The 19,331-nt window shown below is 37.1% G+C and overlaps 1 protein-coding gene and 1 non-coding gene across 5 annotated transcripts in view; both read right to left on the bottom strand.

The window, feature by feature from the left end:
• Positions 1–19,331, bottom strand: part of SAMSN1 (SAM domain, SH3 domain and nuclear localization signals 1) — a 139,996-nt gene that overhangs the window by 102,264 nt on the left and 18,401 nt on the right. For 2 of the 4 annotated variants that reach the window (XM_040484163.1, XM_040484166.1), the window contains exons 3-6: positions 13,169–13,206; positions 10,456–10,493; positions 8,396–8,482; positions 1,061–1,140 (exon numbers count right to left, since the gene is read on the bottom strand). In XM_040484163.1, coding sequence (XP_040340097.1) covers positions 1,061–1,140; positions 8,396–8,482; positions 10,456–10,493; positions 13,169–13,206 — 243 coding nt within the window. Of the gene's footprint in view, positions 1–1,060; positions 1,141–8,395; positions 8,483–10,455; positions 10,494–12,740; positions 12,807–13,168; positions 13,207–19,331 lie in introns of those variants that run through there. The other 2 variants (XM_040484165.1, XM_040484164.1) reach the window with 2 other exon arrangements.
• Positions 16,534–16,638, bottom strand: LOC121036596 (U6 spliceosomal RNA). The gene has a single exon (XR_005793409.1). It is a non-coding gene; the product is annotated as a U6 spliceosomal RNA (small nuclear RNA).

Here is a 19,331-nt window from a genome sequence, read left to right as displayed (position 1 = left end):
GACCAGTTTTACAGATCATGAAAACTGAGGCAGAGAGAGATTAAGTAAATCTCCCTGAATCACAGGGGTACTAAGGGGCAAACTAAGATTCAGAGCTCTGTCTGTTTTCAGAGCTCTCCACCGTGCCCTGCGGGAGAGCTCACTGGTTAAAGGCCCTCAGGCAATGTGGTGTGGACGCTCAGGAGCGTAGGATTGTGACTCTGGCGCTGTCAGAACAGCCAGTAGAAACTGTGGTTGATCAAAAGTTATGGTCCACTGTCTACTCCATCGGACAGCCTCCAACAGTCTCAGGTATCAGGCTGGATTGAGGAACGCGAGCTCCTTTTGCTCACCAAATCAGTCCCTCACGATTCAGACACTGTATCCCGACTTCCTATTGATAAATCTACTGCACCAAGGAAGGCCAGTTTTAACTTTCTAATAAATAAAACTATCAGAATGATTAAAGAGAATCTCATGGCTGTCAGAAAAATATCAAAAATCAGTATGATGCTGGAGTTGGCCCGACTGACGCACATACTATTTTTCATTGCAGGGTGAATAGCAACTATTTGGCTGTTAATTAATGTTATATTATTATTACTATCAGGGAGGCCCGAGGTTCAGACATTCTTAATTGCCTGAACTCCTGGGCTAACTAATGCAATTTATAAGGGATATGTCAGAAATAATAGTATATGCTTTTATATCAAACGTAAAAACATAAGGGACATGCCCCTCACTAAAGGTTGCCAGACAGTTCTCAGCACTTAACATAGGTCTTGTCAGAGAAAATCCCAGTACATTAACTTAACAGGTTTAGAGTTACTTATCAAAAGGCTGTAGAGCATGATGTTTTGCATAATCAAAATGGCTTATCAACTCAAGGCATCAGTGAACGCTTTCATTTATATTCCAATTCACAGAGATATAAGCGTATCAACTACAAAACAACCTACAATAACTAAAGATAAAATAGTTACAAGGCTAAGTATTGGACACTACATCTAGAGTATTACAGAGCTCAATAACAAGATGATGTTCACAAAACACCACACCAAGTGTTGATTGTTCACATTACCTGACAGGAAATGCCTTGTGGTTTTTTTCCTTGAAAAGTATGCATGTAATTACTCAAAAGAAAATCCTCTTCATTTAGATCTATGAAAAGAGATAAATGTTATATATACATCATCAGAAATTACAGGATTTTAAAAGTTTAAGTGCAATTTAATACTCATTATAGTTTCGTTTAGTCTGTTAAGGTACTACATTGTCTAGATCATAAATGTTTTATTTTCCTAAGGATATGTTATTCTCACAAGAAACAGATCAAAATAAAATACAAATTTAACAACACCACCACCAACAAAAATGAAGAATGTTGTTGGCCATCTGTGTATCTGAGCACGCCATGGAACCTCTGTGGGACTCAGTTTCCCTCTCAGTAATAAAAGAGTAGCATACTAGCTACTAAAGCCACGTCTAACTGCAACATGCTAGATTCCACGAAGTTATCTCCTCACCTGTTTCTATTAAACTAAGTTTTCCACCTCTGGCATTTTGAGCTTCATTAGCTTATGTCTTGTCAACATGGATTATTTGTGTTGAAATTGTTCTATGTATGCTTTTGCAAAAGCTTTCGAATGTGGTGTCCGTTAGCTTGCAGCTACATGAAATCTTCCAACATTTCCCTTCCAGGCTCTGGAAGAGGGGCTCCTTGTATGTAAATCTGAAATGCACATGCGCTAAAAGAGGGTAGCCCTCTACACCTCACTTAATCCAACCCGCTTGGATGAGGAAACTGAAACTACAGAAACCACCTGGCCACAAGGCCAGTGACTTTCCCTCTCACCTTCACTATTCATGTGCAATCACTGCTTCAGTTTCCCACTGTTCCTTGTTCTCATATTCACTGGGGGAGAAAGCCGCCAACAAGACCTACCCTCCACACACACTGAAAAACACGGGCAAGTTGTCCTCCAAATCCCCATCTTGGCTCTCTTAAAAAGATAGTTCAAATTCCCAGCTCAGTCTCAGAGTTGTTTACATCACTAACAATATTTAAAATCAGAGTAACCACAAAGGATTCCAGAAAATACTTAAAAGTTAAAACGAGCTGGTTTTGTGAGCTGGCTCTTTGAAGCAAGATTTTCCATTACAGTGTCGGGATGCCAGAAGCAGTTTTGGCAACTTATTATTATTTTTTTTTAAGGATTTGTATTCAGGAAAAAAAAAATCTGTGCTCTGTTCCTTCATTCCTTTTCATCTCTCCCCTTTTTGGATTCCTTTAACATGAATTTTGGAGAACTCCCTCTATAATTATCCTTCTGGGTATGGGAAAAGAACAGTAAAGTGGTCACCTCTACTCTAGAATCCGGAAGCAGCACAGGAGTGTGCACAAAGCATTTACATCGCTTATGTAACAATGCAAAGTAGGAAAATGAGTGATTCAGATGCTACTGTGGGGACGGATCACTATGACTCAGGGTATTCCTGGGAGAGGTAGGGCCCCAGTGGAAGCTTGAAGCGTGGATGTAGTTTGGAAAGGTAGAAGAAAAAGCAAAATGACAAATGTAGAAGCAGTGCTATGAACGCTAACCTACAGTGTGGAATAAGTGGAACATATTTAATTAAGTGTAGAGATTGAAACTGGTCAAATGATAGGCAATTCTGAATATAGCATAGAAGGAGGTAGGGCTGGAAGAGTAAATAAAGTAACATTTTAATAGTCCTTGAGTGCCAGGTCGAGGAATTTGGACATAACCTACTAGACCAATGTTGCACATATAAATATATCTGCAGAACTCAAATAAGTAATTTAACTAAATGATGTGAATTTCGTCAAGGAGATAATGGGAGACATGTGGTGAGCTGAAGAGTCACCATTGCTCTCAGCTTTCCCAACTGAAATCACCTCAGACTTTGAGCTCAGGATTGTCGGTATAAATACATGGATATTCATGTAAAATTTCCTGATTTTTAAAATACTGTATGGTCCAAACAGACTTTTTCTCAGAATAACTTCAGTTACACGGCTACCAGTATGTGGCCTCTGCTGCAGACAATGAAAGACCTTTGAGGGTGTTGGACTAAGGAAGAGCCACCGGAAAAATTGTATTTTATGAAGATTAGCCATTTGTTTTGTGGTCTTATACACTTTCATCTATTTGTAATCTCCCAAATATTACCCGACAAGAGAATATTTATAAAAACGGAAGCAATTTGGTCCTACGTAGCAAAAGAGTTGCAGTGGATGAATTAGGCAATATGTAGTTGTGCTTTCCAAAAATGGCCACCAAAATATCTCTCATACCACATATTCTGCAATATGAACTTGGCATGCCTCTTCTTACTGAATTGAGCTAGTCTCAGTAACTCACTTGTCACAGGACAATGCAATGTAAATGATCATTTGTAAGCCCCCAAACTAAGTCAGAAGAAGCCATACAGCTTCTGCTTTGATCATCTGGGATGCTCACTTTCCAGACACTTCCTCCATGATGTGTGAGGCTCCCTTTCGTGTCCCTCCTTCTTGCAACCCAGCTCTTGGCCTGAAGAAAGCTTGTGTCTCTTGGAGAGGCCACACATTGTTCTCCAGTCAAAAGTCTCCACTGAGCCCAGCCTTCAAGTTATCCCAGAACAGGTGCCAAATATACAGGTGAAAAAGATTCTAGATGATTCCAGCCACCAGACATTGGAGTCCTCCCCAGTCAGGCAAGTCTTTTCAGAAGAAGCTTCAGATATCATGAAGCACTTGTCTTGAATAGATTCCTGACCCACAAAATCCACGAGCCTAATAAAATGTTGTTTGATGCCCTTAAGTTTTGGGATAGTTTGGGGCACCTGGGTGACTCAGTCTGTTAAGCATCCGACTCTTGACTTCAACTCAGGTCATGATCTCACGGTTTGTGAGTTTGAGCCCCACGTCAGACTCTGGGCTGACAGTGCGGAACCTACTTGGGATTAAGTTTCCCTCTCTCTCCGCCCCTCCCTGCCTCTCAAAAATAAATAAATAAATAAATATTTTTATTTCAAAAAAGTTTTGCGGTAGTTTGCAGCAAAAAGATTATCAGAACATGCATAAACTACATAAGTGAGTCACAAGCAATAGTATACATAGGAATGCACCATTCAACATAAACATTCAGACTCCAACTGCCCCTCAAATTCAGATGCAGGGAAGAAATGAGATTAGGTAAAAAAGCAATATTTCTAATCAGCTTTTAGGTGATTCTAATGAAGATATTTCTGACCATACTCAAGCAACTATCATCCTAGTAAGAACTCCCCTAAAGAATTAAAGGGAGATTCATTTGTACAAAACACCAGGATGCTGAACATTCTCATCACTCAATTCAGAAAGACCTCCTTGGAAGAGGTCCACTTATAGTGGCCTTTTCTCAAGGAGTTTATCCCCACAGGATGAGCGTGTAGATGTTCGGCTGTGAAATAGGGCTTCTCTCTGTCACTCCTCATGTAATCCAGTCTAACCAGAGTTAAATTACAGGCTCCAGGGAAACAATTTTTATTTATTTATTTTTAAATATTTATTTATTTATTTTGAGGGGGGCGAGGAGCAGAGACAGAGGGAGAGAGAGAATCCCAAGCAGGCTCCGCACTGTCCTCACAGAGCCTGATGTGTGGCTCAATCTCCCTGTGAGTTCATGACCTGAGCCAAAATCAAGAATTGGATGCTTAACTAACTGAGTCACCCAAGCTTCCCGAGGAATCATTTTTAAATTAGATTGTGGTCCCTGAAAATTAAACAGAATGGTAAATATGTTTGCGACTTTATACATTTGCCATCTTGAATGAGAAGGTATCAGGCCAACAAAGAAAGAGAATTAATAAGGTTTGGAAAAATTAAGTCAAAATATTTACATGCTTACTCTGAAGAGGCTGGCCAAACAATAATATTGACTAGAATTCAGGAAAGGTTTCAAAGGAATGGCAATTCAAGTGCTAAACTGGAAGGCCCTAACTACATCCCTCCTCTGCTAGGTTTTTTGGATAATGAATCTCATCAAAATCACATGAAAAGGGTATTTTTAAGATAATTTCACACAGTATGGGCGAAATTAATATTCCTTTCAATACTAACCATCTTTCTTGACCTTATCTACCCCTCACTTCCTTTACTAACAGGTCAATTATTTGGGGCATATTTTACGTTTTATGGAATAGTCTGTCGTGGTCACACCACTTGAAAAATCTCCAGATATGTTCTGCGTCCTTTTTATTATTTAAAAAAAAAATTGCTTTGTTTTTATCGTTTGTACTTTCTGACATTAAATGTGAAAACCTTGTTCTGGATACTGTCTTTATTTAAATCAAAACTTGATCTTAGGTAAACTCCAATTCACAGATTTCAAAGTTTGTTCTTTTCAGACTTTTATTTCCTTTGTAAACCTAAGGCCAAAATAAATTTGAAAACTTTAAATTTGATTTTAATTTACTAAAATATGTACATGATGAATATTCTGCCTGTTTGTGATGCTGAAAATACAATTAATATGAATTACAGATTAATTTTCCTTCATACCTACACTTTGCCAATGCTTCAGTCATAAAGTCCTGAGCACTCAATTTATCCTGCATTTATTTTACAGATGTAGTCTCTTTTAACAGCACAGATGGAGGTTTAGATAAAACTCTTCTTATAAGAAGGAAATGGACTAGATAAACTAAAAATATTATGCTTCTGGCACTCAACTTATTCTGATAAATTTTGTCTTAACTGACACAACATAGTCTTTTATCAAGCTATGTGAATATCTTTGTGGATTAAAACACCAGGCACAAATCCTTGGCTAAACATAGCCTGTGGACGTTTCTTTCATCAGGCCCAATAGTCTTTCGGCCTAAAATTAATATATTAATTTGTTAATTATGTTTATAATTTGCTTATATGTTATGTTTATATACATATTATGTTTATAACATGTTTATAATTAATTTGTTAATATATGTCATGTATAAATACCATTTTGAAATTGAAATTGAGAGAAATACCCCCTTTTTTTTTTTTTTTTTTTTTTTGGTCTTAGTGTTTGTAACAGATTCTTTGGGAGTTTTGCCACTCCTACTATTTAATTCCCTATATATTTTCTTCTATTTTATTGCGGCTGTCTTTAAAATGTCATCATTCGTGTTCAATAAACTAAAGGGCTCTGGATGGTAACAACGATGCACCTTCCGGCCTTCATCTCACTAAACCTCACAGACTGCCTATCCTCAGACACAGTAAACCTCTCTGAAGTAATTATCCAATTAGCAGTTGAAAAGTAGTGTTTAAAATGAGAAAGAAATATTATGGGTTGATGTGTAGGGCACTAATTGCCTAGAAATACTCTGAGCTTTCCAAATGAAGCTACCCCACCCATAAAATCCAAGTCCACAACGTGTGGCCCTCCCTCCCCACTGAATTTCTCCCCTCAATTTACAGTGGCACCGACAGCCTTGGTCTCAGGCCATCAACTCTCCCTAGCACAGCATTAATCCCTAAGAAATGTCCTGTGACTCAGCTGCTACCGCTGAAATGCCAGTTGAACTTTTAGACACACACCACACACACACACACACACACACACACACACACACACACACACTCACTCAGGCACAGACACACACACAGGATATAGGGTGGCTCAAGAATCCGCGAAACCAAAGCTAAGAAGCTTTCTGTAAAGGATTTCTTGTTTGTTATTCTTCTCTGGCAAAGAACACATCACTAATCAGGAACGCCGCATTTTAAACCAAGATTTTTTTCTTCAGAGTAGCTGTAATAGAATCACCTGCCTATGACTCCTCAATTAAAACAAAACAAACAAACAAAAAATCTCAGAAAGGTAGTTTTAGCGAATAGAATTCTTGAAGACATTTGTGGCAAAATCTATAACTAAAAATAATTTATAGTGCAATTATAACTTCTTGATCCATAGGTCAATACCCAATAATCTAAAAATCGCACGTGTTTATTAAAGGGATACACGGATGGGTGATGTGGATGAGTGTTTGACTAATCTACAGAGAGTGTGAATGAAGATAGCTGGCATCCTTGGGGTGAAGATAGAATCCAATAAAAACATGATATTATTAACACATTTCCTCTGTTGTGATTAAAAGATAATATCTAGGGGGTGCCTGGGTAACTCAATTGGTTAAGCATCTGACTCTTGATTTCGGTTTAGGTCAAAAAAAAAGAAAAGAAAATATCTAAATCCCAAATGTTTCACCAATTTATTTACAATAAATTGTAAATATTTAAAAATTCAGTTAAATTTATTCAGCAAAATGTTACATAATCTTGAATAAAACTGAAATGTTTCAAAATAAATTATTTTCATAAATAATTACTTTGTAAATCTAAGAGCAGTGTTAAACAAAAGGTGAGATCTGAACAGAATATAAAATCAAATTATTAAGCTCCTAGTGATAAAAATGCATTATAATTTCCTTCCTCCCAAGATATTAAAAATATTTGTAATTAAAAACTGGAAATTCTTAATCAGTAACTAATATAATCAAGAATTTCTTGTTCCAGTAACTACAGAAGGAGAATACCAAGCAGATAACTTTTTATGCTGTTGTTCATCTTCGTGAACTCTTTTTGTTTTTTTAATTTTTTTTTTTAACATTTATTTATTTTTGAGACAGAGAGAGACAGAGCATGAACAGGGGAGGGCCAGAGAGAGAGGGAGACACAGAATCCGAAACAGGCTCCAGGCTCTGAGCTGTCAGCACAGAGCCCGACGCGGGCTCGAACTCACGGACCGTGAGATCATGACCTGAGCCAAAGTCGGACGCTTAACCGACCAAGCCACCCAGGCGCCCCCATCTTCGTGAACTCTTAAGACTTCCTGTTTTCTTCATTGCCTTCCCAAAGTTAAATAATTATAATTATGAAGTCATTTATCATTAATAAATTTTTTTACCAGGCTGCTGATTTTTGCTTCTTGGGAATTTTTAAGTTATGAAATGATATAATTTTGTATTAGTAGTTGAGATTATTCTTTTGCATTTTTTAAGGAAAACCTAAATGTAATAACTATTGATATACTGATGTTATTTTTAGAGGGTTTTTCTATGTGGTGATGTTTAATACATCATAAAATTCTTATAGACATTAAAGACTTTCAAATATTATTTGCAATTGATTCTTCAACAGGCAACCTAATTAGATTCCACTTCCTTTTTATATGTCTGTATGTATCTATGCACATGTAGACACACACACGTATCACATGTATATATGCTATTAACAATACGTCCTCTCTATTCTAGTTGTTTTTCCCTTTTAAGTAGACCACAATGCCCAGCTTATTTTAATAGAGAAAGATGTAAATTTTTCTTACCTGCCCTTTGAACTACTTTGGGAAAATGCAAAGTCAGCTGAACTAAATTTAACAATTACCTTTTAGCTGACTGAGTCTTCTGATGTGGGAATCATTCTCTGGCTTGCTGGGTTCTTGCCAGGTTGTGTCATTCGCTATTTTCCTTTCTAAAAAAGCAGAGGATTGGTTAGCAGAATTCACGGTAACATCTGTCCAGTAAGTGTAAGAAATTTAAAATCAGAACAAGATCAGCACACAATTGTAACTTGGAAAGTGATAAGAGAGCTCTCCAAAATGGAGAGTTCTACTCCGTGGTGGACAACCCCAAGTGGCCTGTGGGCTCCAATTTATTTCCATGAACTACAAGGACCCACACATATGTGGTAGAATGGTGCTATTGAAATACTTGTTGGTAGTTTCTGATTACATTATTCTTTGAAGTATTTCTTCTTTTTTTAATTTATTTTTTCGAATAAATAAGTTCAAATGTCCCCACCCTCCACATTCCTCATCATTTTCAACAAAATGACTAAGTGTGTACAGAGTCCATTGAGCTGTGATAGTTTCAAGAAACTCTAATGTGAGATCTTGAGTGGAAGAACAATAACTTGCTCAGCCCTGTCCTCCCAACACCTGCAGCAGGGCCTGGGCACACTGTGAAGGACCAGACTGCACCAGAATGAAGAGTTAAGAATCCCTTCTAATCTCCTTACCAAAGATGAATCATTCCACATGCTGTGTTATCATATTGGAAAAGTAAATTTGACATAATGCAACCAAAGCATCTCATGGAAACAAAGTCAGCATACCTGTGCTGTTTATAAAGTCACTTTTTGCTCTCATATTTGACTATGGGGAAGGCAGTCCAGCATCAAGAAATATGTTGGGATGGAAACACCTACAGCTTTGTGTTTAGAAACCACATAGCATGCTATGAGAATAAATCTAGATGGAAAACAAAACAGTGCCTTACTTTCTTTTATTTAAGATTATGCATTATTTAAATCAGGGATGATACTCAAAATGACCAATTGCCTATAGAGTCTTAACTAGTGACATAGGACAATAGCCCCTGTGGACGCTGCCACTGGAAGAATATGAGACCTGATTAAAATACAGACACCCTTGGAAGCTGCATCCATTGATGATTACCACTTTGGTCTGAATGAGCTTTTCAGAGCCTACCTAGAAGACAGGCTTTTGTAAAGACAGGGAAAGGAGTTTGAGCATCCAGCTCTTAAACTCTGCTGGGGAGAAAGGGCACCCACAAGTTTGACAAAATGCATAAAAATAAATTATTGACTGAATAATCCAGATGTTTTGTCACTGTGACTATTTTATAACCAGTGACACTATACTCTGCAAGAGAAGGAGAGCCATTATCCATTAGCTTTCTAAAAGTGATTAATAGAATTAGATATTTGCTTCAGAATTAAGATAGAAATTAAGCCAATTGCCTTTATTAGTACTACAGATACTGTAATCACAAAAACAGAAAAGGTCCGGTGTTTGAAGAGTCTTTTGTAATACAAGCATTTTTTATTTGTTTTTTGTTCACTCTTAGATTCATATATCTAAAAAGATATTGAAGAGGTCACCTTGACCATGGTCGGCCAAGCTAAAGTTGGGAAACTGGAAGATAATCATCCAATAAACCATCAAAGAGAATTATATTTTTAATGTAAAAGGATATTGTTCTGAATAAATCAATGATTTCTTTGTCTTAGCCATTTACAGTTAGAGTGGAACCACATTCCTTTTAAAAAATTTCTTCTATAGACTTCAAAGACAACTCAATTTGACTTCCATTAATCACTTATTGTTGCTTTATGGAAGGAGCAGAAGAAAAGAACTTTTTTTTTTTTTTAATTTTTTTTTCAACGTTTATTTTTGGGACAGAGAGAGACAGAGCATGAACGGGGGAGGGGCAGAGAGAGAGGGAGACACAGAATCGGAAACAGGCTCCAGGCTCCCAGCCATCAGCCCAGAGCCCGACGCGGGCTCGAACTCACGGACCGGGAGATCGTGACCTGGCTGAAGTCGGACACTTAACCGACTGCGCCACCCAGGTGCCCCAAGAAAAGAACTTTTAAGGAAACAAAACATATTATCTGCATGAGTAATCTTATAAATTACTAACCAAATCCTTTGTTTTCAGACATAGATCTCCGGATTGACCTAGAAGAATAAAAGAAACATATTTAAGTCTACATCTAGTAAATAACATTTTTAATCAGACAGAAATTAGATCACTTAGACATATTTGCAATACCTTTGAGAGCAGAAATAATTCTACCTCTAACTAAGGTCTATATATGGCCCTGAATTTTTCTGACCCTAGCTGGCAAAGTGCAGTTAATATAAGTACAATCTTGGCCTGGAAATTTCCATGCAACATTCATAAAACCCACACACAAAAAAAGTGGGCCATTTTTACATGAAAGTGTCTCAAACTGGTCAACAGTTAATGTGGAAAAGCTCTTTTTGAAATACTTCTGTTCAATAAATACAGAAAGAATGATAGAAATTGAGTATAATCATATACAATCCCTAATGAAACAATAGATCTAAGCAATAATCAACAATCGCTGTTAAAACTTTTAATTGAAAGGCTGATGGGCAACTGTACTGGATGGATCAACCAGATACCATCTGAACCCACTAAGCAAATTCACAGTCATAAAAATAGAGACAACCAGATATATGGGCTTCCAGTGTAATGCAACAGGAAGTATATAGTCACCGATGACCTACTTTTAAAATATATATACATATATCAAACTTGAACATTATCAAGCCTTGAGATCTAACTAAAAAATTACAGGAAACATAGAGGATAAAAGAAAAAGTTTTTTTTTTTTTTTAAATACCACAATGATGCAATCAGCAAAATTCAAAAATATGGAAAATTCCTCAGAACAAACAATCCAGTTTCTTCAACAAATCAATAGAGAAGGACCTATGAATTAAGAGACATGAACCAAATGCATTGCATAGATCCTGTTTGGATCATGATTCAAGTAAACTATTAAAAAAAGCACTTGCGACTATCAGAAAAAATTTAACAATGACTATATATTTGGTCATATTATGCAATCTTTCTTTTTTTGTTCTAGTGCAGTGGTGGTTACGTAGTTATGTTTTTAAAAATACAGTGCTTGCTTTTTAACTTGCTTTTGCATCAAGACATGAAATTACATGTCTGGGATCAGCTTTAACAAAAAATAGTGGAGATTGAAGGGCTGGGGAGTCAAATGGGTAGAAATTAAACAAGTTTGACTATAGATTGATACCTGTTCAGGCTTGGTGATGGGAGTTCATTATTATTTCATTTTTCGTGTATGATTAAAAATCTCCATAATAAAATGTCTAAAAGAGAGAGGATAGGACTATGCTGACTCAATCATGTTAATTATTTTGTGCGCTCGATGAACACACACATGTCCTGTACCTACAGTTAACTTTGTTACAGCTTAAGTGTTTTCCACTATTTTTATTCTTGGTAGTCATTAAATTAAAGCCAAGTTCATCTTAAGCTCAGAAAAAACCTGCATATATAATTTTTTTCTTTACCATTTTATTTTGGTTTGTTCTTTATTTTTTTAATGCAAACACTGAGGACACCTCTTAGCAAATAGTAAGTATTCAAAACAGCTATTTATACTATCCTAAGGTGAAGTGGGTGCATAACAACATGAGATGTTGTTCCTTTTAGAGGAGTGGTGGACAAAAGAATTAAGAAACTCAAGAGCCTTCAGTTTGATTTTATGTGGTTGGATTCCAAGGAGCACATTAACGGATTTTGGAAAATTCTAATTCGGTCAGCATCAGGAGCTTCCCCCTCACCCATTCCCCATCTGCCCCTCCATGTTTTGGTATCCTCTAATCTATAGAAGCATCAATCATAGGCCAATGGCTGTAATCTCATTTAAGTATTTTATTTGGAATTGGTGAGTTCCTTATCCGTGAATAGAATAAAAAAACTACATTGGCACGGCAGTTTTTAAGCCTGAGAGAACACTGCCAAAAAAGCTCCTTCTTCACTCCAGCTCAGGTTTAAAATGCCACTTGCGAAGTTTAAGTACTTAACTGTGGCTAAAATACAACTACCCTTGCCTAGCAGGTACTCTAAGCTGTTAATCATCCAATTACCTACTTACTATGGATGTATTTTATATCCTTCCTGGGAGAAAGCAGGAAGGGGAGGAAAGCCTAGGAAAGCAGAGAATGCCTTGGGGGCAGGAAAGCAAGGCTGTCCAGAAAGACTACATCTGGAGAGAATTTCACCTGTTAACAATTTGGTCTCAGACCATTCCAGAGTGCAAGGAAGCTATTCTGTATCATCAGCAACCAATCTGGAAATTTCCCCATACACCAACTTCCGGCCCCTATGTATTTCCTATGTGTTAGTTAAAATCCCATTACCTTATGCAACATGTGTGTATCACATCCTCCGGCAGCTTGCTGTGCTGACTGTAAAACCAAGCCTGACCGAAATAACCCAAATCTCTTTGCAAACACATTTTTATTTGGATTAGAAGAACTCTTCAGAAGATTAACAGGTCACCAATAGAAGCGTGTTTTGGAGGAGGCTCCCACTTTAATCTGAGCCTAGTTTAAACACATGTTTCTTCTTCTAGAAATTGAATTTTCACATCCTTGTGTACAGGAATGTCACAGCACAGGTTTCCTATGCATCAGCATAAACAGAGAAATGGTAGCAAAGTAAAACCAATCTAGATTTGTGCACGACAATTTTTTAAAGCACACTTTGACAGGAAAACCACTAAAATACTCCGTTCAGCATTATAGAACTAAGAGAACAGAAAGTTTTCAAAGTAAACTTGACTTACTTTCTTTTTGGTTTGGCATTCTCAAAATTAGAAACTTCCTGAAAAATAAAAAATAAAATAAAATAAAATAAAATAAAATAAAATAAAATAAAATAAAATAAAATAAAATAAAATAATACTACTCTAAGAAATCAGAAGGAGAATTCAAGTATGGTTCATCTTTGAGTATATTCCAAACACAGATCAGTTTGCCTTTTCCTACTAAAATGACTGGTGTTTCCCCCTTGCATTTTAGTACTATGTCATAGAATCTGGGTTCAAGTTTTTCTTCCTCCTGTAATGTTTCTAACTTTGAGAAATGTAGAGTGTTTCCTTTATTAACTAGGGCTTATACCTTATTCTAAGCCCTGGCCTTTAACAAAGCATGTCTTTTAAGTAAAAAACAAAAAACAAAAAACAAAAACCATGCAACTAAATCCTCATAACCTCAACTTTTCATACCCCATCAACCTACTGACACCAAGGGGAGAGATACAAGCCAGAGTATCCAATTACATCACACAGTACCTTCCTTTAAGAAAGTTTAATCTATCACAATACACTGAGTGTGTTGAAATACACCTGTGATTCATCTGGCCTTTCTCTTCAGAGCAACTGAATGTTGTGTAAAATCCCTTACACTTTTCGGGGAAGAAATGTCGCCACATCTTTCACCATCCTTGAAAGAGCTTAAACTGCTCCAAGACACCTTTAAGAACCTTCCAGATTTTCTTGTTATCGTTCATTTTTTCCTTCATTCAAAAACCATTAATGTTTTTGATGTTCAAAGTGCTTTTTGAACATCTACTATGTCATAGGCAACAGAGCATATTGTAGAGAGGTTTGATCGGTATGGAAGGGATTTGTGTAGTAAAGAATCTTGGAACCAATGTTCCACATAGAAGGAAAAACACAAATGCAGAGATTGGGAAGAGTAGTGAATGAAAAATCAGAAAAAGGAAAAATGGTTTTATTATTCCAATGGTTGATGGTGTTAATCCGAGCACTGCCAAATCCAGCATAATTTCTCCCCTACAGAGTAACTGAGGGGGCCATTTCTTTAACTCTTATTGTGTTTTTATCAAGATTTATCTCTCAAGGATGATCTGAATTACCTGAATCCACTGTTGAGTAGAGTGTCAGTGAAAATTCCCTGTGCTGAAACTCAGCCCCTGAACTTGAGGAACAGGCTTTGCTAAGTTAAGATACCTGTGAATCACCCCAAGGAAGACGTCTGGTGGGAAATAGGTGGAAGTGGAGGTGAATATGTGGGAGTCATGAACCAAGCCCTGAGGTGAGTGGGGATATCGAAAGACCTTTGAGGAGTTTGATCAGACTGACCACTCTTTTAATTCTTTATGCTTTGTCATCATGTAGCCTAAAAATAATCCATCTCTATCCATGGTCTTTTTAAGAAATTCTTTCAGTCTTGGTCTGGATGTCTCCACACATAAGCCTAGAAGCCAACCGTGTTCCTTTCACTGTAACTGGCAACCACACCAACTTTGTGAGGGTCATTAGGAGAGAGGACGGCCATCTGTCTTTGTAGTTATATTTTCCTGTCACATATATTTGGAATATAGCTAGCTTCCATGTTCGTATAACCTACAAAATCTGGGTCAAATATGTTTCAATAATCAGAATCTACTGTTCTGAGTCTCATGAATTTGTTGTATGGGTTTAGGTAACTTTCTTCTGATTGCAAGTCCTGGACTCTTGAAAACATATCCCACCTTTTCCGGGTATAAGAGAGGTCTAGTATAGAGTTAACCAATACAAAATGTCGATCTGCAATAAGAAAGATGGGAAACATTAGATATCTTTTGTGTTGTTTTGTTTTGTTTTTTGTTTTATTTTATTTTTTTTAATTGTTTTGAGTTTACTTATTTTTGAAAGCAAGAGACAGAGAGAGTGAGCAGGGGAGGGGCAGAGAGAGAGAGAGAGAGAGAGAGAGAGAGAGAGAATCCCAAGCAGGCTCCACACTGTCAGCACGGAGCCTGATGTGGGGCTCAGACTCACAAAATGTGAGATCATGACCTGAGCCGAAACCATGAGTCAGACACTTAACCGAATGAGCCACCCAGGCGCCCTGTTTTTGTTTTTGTTTTTGTTTAATTTTAAATTTACTTATTTACTGTGAGAGAAAGAAAGAGTGAGGGAGGGACAGGGAGAAAGGGAGGCTTCATGCTGTCAGGGCAGAGCCCGACACAGGGCTCGATCTCACAAATGTGAGATCACGACCTGAGCAAAAATCAAGAGTTGGATGTCTAACCAACTGAGACTCCCAGGTGCCCCTTTTTCTTTTTAATCATGCAAATCACAGAACTGTTGAATTAACTTACTATATCAGTAATTCATTATTTTATTTTTTTTACATGCTAAAGTTTATTTTGTGCTACATGAAAAATGCTACCAAAAAGATTAACTGTAGAGGGTTAACAAAACTTGTGTGCAACTGAGCCCTAAGTGTTTGAGTTTGGGACAGGGGGCATATTATTCAAGCACAGTGTCGTGCTTCACTTGGGTAAAGTCTTGGCTAAGTTAATACAACTAGGTGTTGGGCCTACACAAAACTGGTCAAATATATGTCTGTGGATTGTGGCAAAAGGGACACAGCTCTGAGCTGAGATTTGGAGACATCTGGATCAAGACTGAAGGATTTCGTGAGACCAGGAATAGCAATTGGTTATTTTTAGGACATATATTGCCATAACCTTCTCTAGGGACTATCTACTTTATTCTGTTTTATTGGAAACCAGGTTATCCAATTTTTACTTGTAATGAATCACTTTGATTTGGAGATTTTTTTATTTTTATTTTTTGGTTTCAGGGGTAGAATTTAGTGATTCATCACTTACATACAAATAACACCCAGAGCTCATCACAACTGGTGTCCTCCTTAATGCCCATCACCCACTTAACCCATCCCCCCACCCACCTTCCCTCCAGCTTCCACCTTCCCTCAGTTTGTTCTGTATAGTTAAGAGTCTCTTATGGTTTGCCTCCCTCTCTGTTTTTATCTTATTTTTCCTACTCTTCCCCTGTGTTCATCTGTTTTGTTTCTTAAATTCCACATATAAGTGAAATCATATGGTATTTTTCTTTTTCTGACATTTTGCTTAGCATAATATGTTTGAATTGCATCCATGTTGTTGCAAATGGCAAGATTTTATTCTTTTGATGGCTAAGTAATATTCCATTGTGTGTATGTGTGTGTGTGTGTGTGTGTGTGTGTGTGTGTAGTGTGTGTGTGTGTGTGTGTATCTCACATCTTCTTTATCCATTCATCAGTCGATGGACATTTGGGCTCTTTCCATTATTCGGCTATTGTTGATAATGCTGCTATAAACATTGGGGTACATGTGCCCCTTCGAATCAGTATTTTTAAAACAATGAAATGCTTCACAGATTTGTGTGTCTTCCTTGCACAGGGGCCATGCTAATCTTTTCTGTATCATTCCAATTTTAGTACATGTGTTTACAAAGCAAGCCCTGGATATTTTTTGTTGAAGAGTTCTCTTGTAATGGATACTTTGAAAAAGATTTTGACAGGTACCAAGCTGGCTCAGTCTGAAGAGCTACAATTCTTGATTGTGACTTCAAACCCCATGTTGGGAGTGGAAATTACTTAAATAAATAAAACCTTAAAAAAAAAAAGATTTTAGGGACACCTGGGTGGCTCAGTCGGTTAAGCGTCTGATTTCGGCTCCGACCATGATCTCACAGTTTGTGAGTTCGAGCCCCGCGTCAGGCTCTGTGCTGACAGCTTGGAGCCTGGAGCCTGCTTCAGATTCTGTGTCTCCCTCTCTCTCTGCCCCTCCCCTGCTTGCACTCTGTCTCTCTGACTCTCTCTCTCTCTCTCAAAAATAAATAAACATTTAAAAAAAAACGTTACAAAAGATTTTAGTTAGAAGTTCTCTTAATCCCTATTAAAATGTAAAAGTTAATGTTGTTTTGCTTCTGCAATCTCCTTCCTACAACAGGGAGGGAGAGTCAAGCACATTAAATGTGTGTCTGAAGTGCGATTATATGGAGGAAAGGGATTACTCAAACAGGGCAACATCTACTTAATAGTATGTCTGTTCCCTGGATGTTGCCTAGTTATAGATTACTACTGAATTGGTTAAGCAGTTTTTAGTACTGCTTGCACCAGCCTCAAAGCAGCTGCTTTCCATTCTGACTGCTGCTTACATAAGCAGACGGTTATGTATTCAGAGTTTAGACCCTGTTTTCCTAAAGGGGCAAGTCAAAGACTAGATATACATTTATTTTTAGAACTACATCTATGTGTGTGTGTGTGTGTGTGTGTGTGTGTGTGTTACTCTAAACTCCAAAAAGAAGATACCATTTCAGAGAGTCAGTGAAATGATTCTGTCTAGTACATTAATTTGACACTTGCCATAAATACCAAGCAAAACTTGTTCCTTTTAGCCTTCATTTCATTATCCCCTAAATCAAGCACTAATCATTAGTTTTACCTTTCATTCACTAGGGAGTTTGTGGTTTAATTTAATTTTTACCCCTGGCAATTGTTAGGAAAATAAAGGATGAAATGCGGGCAACGTATTACAAACGGGCCAACAGAAAGTGAAGAATATGTCCAAAATGTATTATTATTCAAGTAGATGACAGTAGACTGTAGGGGTAAAGCATTTTCACCTAACTGTGAAACAAGGTAAAATTAAGTCAAATTTAAAAAAAAATCAAAATGAAGAAAGAAAAGGGGCCACTTAAAAGAAATTTTGGATACTAAATGCTGTATTTCTATTTTCATTCGGTGGTTATGGTCGACTGTCCTTTGGGGTTGAATCTAATATGTGTCTGTTTCTTGCATTATTGGTTTTTAAATCTTACTTTCAAATCACAAAGCCAAAAGGAAAAATGAAGTGAACATATCAGGAATTGTTGTTGCCTAACTAATGGAAATGTGAAAGGTGTTTCTGCACCAGAGAAAACTGATTGGCAGTAAAGGATGGTGTAAATCCCATGGTGAACCTTTAAGACTACAGAGCTGATGAGATCTGACCTTTGATTTGCAGATGAATAAACTGAGATCCCAAATGGTAAATTGACTTGTCTAGGGTCATGCATACAGTGCTCAACTTTGATTAAATGTTAGTCATTTTTTTAAATTCTAATATATTCTTTTGGAATTATATAATTCATTCACTGACACATTCACAGTTCTTTCAACAAGTATTTATTGAGCATGTACTATGGACCAGACACCGTTTTGGATGCAAAGAAGAATTACAAGTGTTACTTCTCACAAATATTTACCATCAGTGACTGCTCATCTCAGGATCCTATTGGAGTTCACAGTTTCCTTAACTTTGAAGTTTAAATGAGCTAGTCTTTATAAAATCCTTACATGATGCCCAACACACTGAAGATACTCATAGATGTTATTTCCCATTAAGTTAATTATTCATTTTTAGTTACATAGACTTCTAATACTGAGGCAAGAGTTGAACATAAAGACAAATACACACACATATGTATGTATGCATACATATAACTTCTCATTAAAATGAGTTAACCCAATTTCTATTTTGTTCAACTCATTCTTGTAAGTTCCTTACAGAAAAATTCTAATAGACATCTGGCAAAGAGGATTATGATGCTTCAAAATTAATATAGTAGTTTTGCAGTACACCTAAAGCCACCAGAAAGAGAGTGTGTTCACACCACACGGACACACACACACACACACACACACACACACACATACACACACATGAACCATCAGCTCTGTTCTCAAAACAAAGAGGACATTTGTGTGACTGGATAAGAGACCATCACCCACGTAAAGGAGTCCTGCCGCCCATGAGCTCTTCTACTTTGCCTCGACATCTTATTGCAAACATGTGGAGAAAAATCCCATGATGGAGTCTCCTAAGTTATCAAATAGATCACACAGCAAAGAGAAATATTAGTAGATGCAGCTAGTCTGAGCCCAACTGGTTAAAGCAAGTTGCTGAGAGGGATAAGGCTTTAAATCCTACTGCTTTGCTAATTTCTTGATTTAACACATTTGCAGAACAATAATGGCACAGCAGTCATGTAATATCAAGCACAATTCTCATGCTTTATATATAGTAATTCACTTCACAGCAATCCTGTGAGATTGATATTATCATCATTATCCTCAATTCACAGATAAGTAAACGGAGGCACAGAGCAG

Source organism: Herpailurus yagouaroundi, unplaced genomic scaffold (genome assembly GCF_014898765.1).
Source record: "Herpailurus yagouaroundi ecotype Mexico unplaced genomic scaffold, PumYag 162, whole genome shotgun sequence".
Classification (NCBI taxonomy): domain Eukaryota; kingdom Metazoa; phylum Chordata; class Mammalia; order Carnivora; family Felidae; genus Herpailurus; species Herpailurus yagouaroundi.
This window is presented reverse-complemented; position numbering and strand designations above follow the sequence as displayed.